The sequence below is a fragment of the Notolepis coatsorum genome (genome assembly GCF_963971535.1).
Source record: "Notolepis coatsorum genome assembly, contig: SCAFFOLD_457, whole genome shotgun sequence".
NCBI lineage: Eukaryota > Metazoa > Chordata > Actinopteri > Aulopiformes > Paralepididae > Notolepis > Notolepis coatsorum.
Window position 1 is genome coordinate 87,501 of NW_028171500.1, and position 7,500 is coordinate 95,000.

The 7,500-nt window shown below is 49.5% G+C and overlaps 1 protein-coding gene across 1 annotated transcript in view; it reads left to right on the forward strand.

The window, feature by feature from the left end:
- The window catches only part of LOC311248252 (BMP/retinoic acid-inducible neural-specific protein 3-like), a gene marked incomplete at both ends in the record, with an annotated part of 110,362 nt that overhangs the window by 82,341 nt on the left and 20,521 nt on the right, over positions 1 to 7,500 (forward strand). Inside the window, 2 exon segments of the mRNA XM_084339170.1 lie at positions 6,583 to 6,716; positions 6,718 to 6,806. Coding sequence (XP_084195296.1) covers positions 6,583 to 6,716; positions 6,718 to 6,806 — 223 coding nt within the window.

Genomic DNA, 7,500 nt, shown 5'->3' on the forward strand with positions numbered 1-7,500 from the left:
AGAGAGAGAGAGGGGAGGAGAGGAGACATGTCTGCAGCTGGAGGAGGAGGAGGAGGAGAGAGAGACACAGCCCCAGGCAGCGCAGGGAGAGAGAGAGAGGAGAGGAGACGTGTCTGCAGCTGGAGGAGGAGGAGGAGAGAGAGACACAGCCCCAGGCAGCGCAGGGAGAGAGAGAGAGGAGAGAGAGAGGAGACGTGTCTGCAGCTGGAGGAGGAGGAGGAGGAGGAGAGAGAGACACAGCCCCAGGCAGCGCAGGGAGAGAGAGAGAGGAGAGAGAGAGGAGACGTGTCTGCAGCTGGAGGAGGAGGAGGAGGAGGAGGAGAGAGAGACACAGCCCCAGGCAGCGCAGGGAGAGAGAGAGAGGAGAGAGAGAGGAGACGTGTCTGCAGCTGGAGGAGGAGGAGGAGGAGGACAGAAGAACAAAAGCATGAATCTCAAATAACTTCCCGGTTCTCTCCTTAAACATCTGAGATTCCTCGGCTCCTCTTTTCTCGTTGGTTACCATGGTAACACACCTTACTTTTTCACTCATGCGGCTGGAACGGGTTTTCTTGCTCTCAGTCAATGTCACTCCGATCCAATTAGGGGCCGGTGCACTCGACGCTGTGCGCGGCTGCTGACATCTCAGATGGCCCGCCCTACAGTATCTCGGCAGATATATTATAATAATAATAATAATGATTATCATGTGTATATATATATATATATATTCCAGCACACACCAGGATACCTCAGGATTCCCTCTATGCTCAGGTTTGCCTTTAACCCTTTCACTACCGCACTACCTAATGGTTAACCCTTTCACGGTGACAATACAGACGGTTAACCCTTTCACTGCCACCACACGACACAGGGTTAACCCTTTCACTACCACACTACAGAAGGGTTAACCCTTTACTATCACACTACAGACGGTTAACTTCTTGTCTGACTCTCAAGTCAAGTCAAGTCAAGAGTTTTATTTGTCACGGCATACAGGTATACAATGAAATGCGGGTGGTCTTGCCCGCAACGATGTGCAATACAGTGGTACAACATATAATAGAATCCAATAGACAACATTGTGCAATAAACAGGTAACATAGTGGGACTCTGGAGAAGATGGGAAGCGCATTTCCCATAATATTGGCGTGTTGCTTTAACAGAAGTGCCACCCACTCCTACCAACCTGGGCACAACTCCTACCAACCTGGGCACAACTCCTACCAACCTGGGCACAACTCCTACCAACCTGGGCACAAACATCTCCCCCTGAACATGTGGGCTGGCAGGTGAACATGTGGGCTGGCAGGTGAACATGTGGGCTGGCAGGTGAACATGTGGGCTGGCAGGTGAACATGTGGACTGGCAGGTGAACATGTGGGCTGGCAGGTGAACATGTGGGCTGTGGGCTGGCAGGTGAACATGTGGGCTGGCAGGTGAACATGTGGGCTGGCAGGTGAACATGTGGGCTGTGGGCTGGCAGGTGAACATGTGGGCTGGCAGGTGAACATGTGGACTGGCAGGTGAACATGTGGACTGGCAGGTGAACATGTGGGCTGGCAGGTGAACATGTGGACTGGCAGGTGAACATGTGGACTGGCAGGTGAACATGTGGGCTGGCAGGTGAACATGTGGACTGGCAGGTGAACATGTGGGCTGGCAGGTGAACATGTGGGCTGGCAGGTGAACATGTGGGCTGGCAGGTGAACATGTGGACTGGCAGGTGAACATGTGGGCTGGCAGGTGAACATGTGGGCTGGCAGGTGAACATGTGGGCTGGCAGGTGAACATGTGGACTGGCAGGTGAACATGTGGGCTGGCAGGTGAACATGTGGGCTGTGGGCTGGCAGGTGAACATGTGGACTGGCAGGTGAACATGTGGGCTGGCAGGTGAACATGTGGGCTGGCAGGTGAACATGTGGGCTGGCAGGTGAACATGTGGGCTGTGGGCTGGCAGGTGAACATGTGGACTGGCAGGCTGCTTGGAAGTGGAGAGGAGAGCCAACAGCAGCAGCCAGCGGGCGCCAGTGCTTAACCACAGTCTGGACGGCTGGAACCAATCAGCTCCCAGCCCTTAACCACAGTCTGGACGGCTGGAACCAATCAGCTCCCTGGAGACCTACACACTCTCTACACCATCACAATCACTCCCTCAACCAATCACCACCAAGCTGCAACCAACCAACCAACCAACCAACCAACCAACCAACCAACCAACCAATCACCACCAAGCTGCAACCAACCAACCAACCAACTAGGGCTGGGCGATATGGAAAAAAATCATATCGCGATAACGATATGATAATTTTATTTTATTTCTCGATATCGATAATTATCGAATTGTTATAAGTATAAAATTTTTTTTTTTTTTTTTTTTTTTTTTTAACAACAGATGTATGTTTATTTTGCAGCAATTCTTTGTCATTGCCGCCATCTTTAGTGTTACATCCCCTCACACTCCAGTTCTCAGGCTTTAAAAGCTAAAGTAAACCGGCTTCTCTGCTGGCTGTGGCTCCAGAGGAGTTGAACAGTTCTGGCTCTGCTAGTTTATTTTCGATCTTTTGGCGCTTTTTTGGTGGACAAACCACCGCACATGTGCACCGTGACTCGTGACTGGAGACTAGCTCTGCTAGCACACATAGCCTACTGTGTACAGACGGTTTCAAAATGTATTTTAAATTAGAAAGCAAACAAAATAAATGGACAAGAGAAAAAGAAATCTGAATTTGGTCAGTATTGTCATTTGGACAAGCAAAGCCATTACTTTAAGTTGCAGGCAAGAAAGACAAGTCTGTCCACTGTCTCTGGTTTTAAAACTGCCCTGTTGCAGGTTAAAAAAAAAATTCGATATCGATTATTAAAATATATCGCGATATTTATCGTTATCGTTATATCGCCCAGCCCTACAACCAACCAACCAACCAACCAACCAACCAACCAACCAACCAACCAACCAACCAACCAACCAACCAACCAACCAACCAACCAAGTTGAAGTAATGATCGACCGATCGATGGAGAAACACAATCACAGAAGCGCGTTAAAACATATAACTAGGGGCGCCAGGGTGGCGCACCACCTAACGCACTGCAGTGCTTTTCTATGCAGCCGTTCCGCGTTCGACTCCCGGATCTTACTACATGTCTCCCCCCCACATCACATCTTACTACATGTCTTCTCCCCACATCACATCTTACTACATGTCTTCTCCCCACATCACATCTTACTACATGTCTTCTCCCCACATCACATCTTACTACATGTCTTCTCCCCACATCACATCTTACTACATGTCTTCTCCCCACATCACATCTTACTACATGTCTTCTCCCCACATCACATCTTACTACATGTCTTCTCCCCACATCACATCTTACTACATGTCTTCTCCCCACATCACATCTTACTACATGTCTTCTCCCCACATCACATCTTACTACATGTCTTCTCCCCACATCACATCTTACTACATGTCTTCTCCCCACATCACATCTTACTACATGTCTTCTCCCCACATCACATCTTACTACATGTCTTCTCCCCACATCACATCTTACTACATGTCTTCTCCCCACATCACATCTTACTACATGTCTTCTCCCCACATCACATCTTACTACATGTCTTCTCCCCACATCACATCTTACTACATGTCTTCTCCCCACATCACATCTTACTACATGTCTTCCCCCCACATCACATCTTACTACATGTCTTCCCCCCACATCACATCTTACTACATGTCTTCTCCCCACATCACATCTTACTACATGTCTTCTCCCCACATCACATCTTACTACATGTCTTCTCCCCACATCACATCTTACTACATGTCTTCTCCCCACATCACATCTTACTACATGTCTTCCCCCCACATCACATCTTACTACATGTCTTCTCCCCACATCACATCTTACTACATGTCTTCTCCCCACATCACATCTTACTACATGTCTTCTCCCCACATCACATCTTACTACATGTCTTCTCCCCACATCACATCTTACTACATGTCTTCCCCCCACATCACATCTTACTACATGTCTTCCCCCCACATCACATCTTACTTTCTTACATTCTTTAGCTGTAAAAATGCTAAAAATAACCCCACAAATAAATATATAAACACATAACTAGAGTGCACACACCAATACAGTATTGTTTCTATGACCCCAGGGTCATAACAATCCAAAATACATAATACATTTCATACTGTTGACAAAAATATACCATTGTTTTACGAACTAGGATACTCTAGGGATTTATTATGTTGGCAGTCCAAACGCAAGTTCTAACCTGAAGTGCAGTAAGAGGGAAAAGATGTGGGACAACAGAACAGATGGTAAGGTGTTCAAAGAAGAATGAGAAATAACGGTACGGGGTTAGCGTACCAAATCAGGACACAATATCACAGCCCTGACCTTAGTTTTTAGTTGGTTGGTCCTTTTGACAAAACAACACTGGTTTTCTAACAAAGAAGAATCCATGGTCTGTCTGTCTGTCTGTCTGTCTGTCTGTCTGTCTGTCTGTCTGTCTGTCTGTCTGTCTGTCTGTCTGTCTGTCTGTCTGTCTGTCTGTCTGTCTGTCTGTCTGTCTGTCTGTCTGTCTGTCTGTCTGTCTGTCTGTCTGTCTGTCTGTCTGTCTGTCTGTCTGTCTGTCTGTCTGTCTGTCTGTCCCACGACTCCCGTCTCGTCTGGAAGCACCACCTGAACTTTATTGAGACGACGTTGACCGAGCTCAGCCTCGACACGCTCACCCCACCCCACGCTGCTCTCTTGAATAGAATAGAATACTCTTTTAATTGTCATTGCACACAAGTATACAACGACATTTCAGGGGAGCTCCCACAGACCGTAGTACAACATACATGTAACGCATAACACTGTACATATAACAGAATATTTGAAAGCGCATGATGAGCGGTAAACATAGTGGTTATCAAGTCCAGGTAAGGTGCATGGTGCACCTGAGGGGACAGTCAATGAGAGTTTAACAGTCTGACTGCTTGGGGGAAAAAGCTGTTCCTAAATCTTGAACTCTTGTCATGTATGGACCGGTATCTCCTCCCTGAGGGAAGGAGCTGAAAGAGGTGATGTGCTGCTGGGTGAGACTGGTCCTTGATGATACACTTGGAGCGGTGGAGGCAGCGGGAGGTGAAGACGGAGGTGATGTTTGGTAGAGGAGTCCCGACGATCCTGCCTGCCGCCTTCACCACCCTCTGTAGAGCCTCCTGCTCTGCCTTTGTGCAGCTGGAGAACCACACAGACAGCACACTCGTAGGTCAGCACACTCTCAACCGCACAATGATAGAAGTTGGCAAGGAGATTTGGTGGCAGGCCAGCCTGCTTCAGCTTCCTTAGGTAGTATAGGCGTTGCTGAGCTTTCCCGATCACTGAGGCGGTGTTGGTGCTCCAGGACAGGCTCTCACTCACACTGAGACCCAGGAACTTGAACTCAGTGACCCTCTCCACTGCCTCGTTGTTGATGAGCAGAGGGGAGAGGTCAGGCCTTGACCTTCTGAAATCCACTATGATCTATCTTGTTTTCTTTATGTTGAGCGCCAGGTTGTTGCTGTCACACCAGGCTCCTCAATGCCGTCTTCCTTTCATTTCTGTCGTCTTCTCCTCTTTTCTCTTCACACGTGAAAGTAGAAATGATTCAATGTGCTAAACAATAAAGGAACTATAGATGGTTGAAGATATGTACCCTTGGGGGTTTGGACTCATGATAACTCCTGGTATGTGATTGGCTGGCTGGTAAGTAGATTGGTGTTCAGGAGCGCTGGTGGATGATTGAGGATTACCCATAGTGCTTAGCGTAGCTTTGAAGCTCCATACTGAATGAATGAATGAATGAATGAATGAATGAATGAATGAATGAATGAATGAATGAATGAATGAATGAATGAATGAATGAATGAATGAATGAATGAATGAATGAATGAATGAAAAGTATATTTTTGAACATGTAATTCTCCATATTCCTCCAAACAAATCACGGTATCTAGCTCCGTCAAACCAAACAATCATAACAACAAATTAAAAAACATTAAAAAAAAAAGGAATTATAAACAAAAGGTCAAGAGCAATGTGTTTGGTTAGCAGACATGTCCAAAAAAGGAGTAGAGGGAAGCTAAGCTTATTGATCCCTACCCCCTTACATTTGTATTTGTTCTTCCATTAATTTGACTAGATATAACATAATTTAGTATATTACAATATAGAATATACTTTTACTTATATTAAAAATAAAAAAATAAAAACTTGATTCACTTGACAGCAGTGAATATAGTACAGCAAAGTTCAACGCTTGAAGCTTTATAAATAAGTTATTGGTGTGTTCATAATATCCTACATTGTTGATCGTATAACTACAGTAGAGTTACGTTTGTAACCATATGCATACTAATGAGATCGGCGAGCCAAGAAATAAACGATGACAAAAACATTTGAAACTTTTTTTCCACATTTCTTGGCATAATGTTGCAGTTTGTGTCTTTATTTCCTGAGCTGTTTGTTGTTAGACCTGTTTGTGGACATCGTCGCCCTGTGCTGCTCAGAGCCAGGAGAGGAGTTGACTTGTTTTCATGTCGGCTTCCAGAGGAGTTCCAGAGCTTCATTGGCGCGCTGCCCACGCACTGTGCCGTCAACACGTCTGTGGCGGAGCAGCGCTGGAGGGCCGACGCCAACCTGCTGCAGCGCTACGGCCAGCTGGAGGCCAGTAGCGCCCGCCTGTCTGCCAAGACACACCCGCACCGCCAGCAAGCTGTTCAGCCTCAGCAAGCGGTGCCGGACCCAGCCGAGAGTACTGCTGCAGAGGGAGAGGTGAGGGGGGGGGGGGGGGGTGAGGGGGGGGTGTGAGGGTGGGGGTGAGGGGGGGGGTGAGGTGAGGGGGGGGAGAGGTGAGGGGGGGGAGAGGTGAGGGGGGGGGGAGGGGAGAGGTGAGGGGGGGGTGGGGGGGGGGAGGGGAGGGGGGGAGAGGTGAGGGGGGGGAGAGGTGAGGGGGGGGGGGGGGGAGGGGAGAGGTGAGGGGGGGGGGGGGGGGGTGAGGGTGGGGGTGAGGGGGGGGAGAGGTGAGGGGGGGGGGGGGGGGAGAGGTGGGGGGGTGAGGGGGGGAGAGGTGAGGGGGGGGAGAGGTGAGGGGGGGGGGGGAGGGGGACTGCTGCAGAGGGAGAGGTGAGGGGGGGGGGAGGGGAGAGGTGGGGGGGGGGTGAGGGGGGGGGGGAACTGCTGCAGAGGGAGAGGTGAGGGGGGGGGGTGTTAACCCCTGCAGAGGGAGAGGTGAGGGGGGGGGGGTGTTAACCCAGGGGGGGAGGGGGGGGTGTTAACCCCTGCAGAGGGAGAGGTGAGGGGGGGGGGGGTAACTCCTGCAGAGGAGAGGTGAGGGGGGGGGGGGGGGGGGGGGGGGGTGTTAACCCCTGCAGAGGGAGAGGTGAGGGGGGGGGGTGTTAACCCCTGCAGAGGGAGAGGTGAGGGGGGGGGGGGTGTTAACCAGGGGGGGGTGTTAACCCAGGGGGGG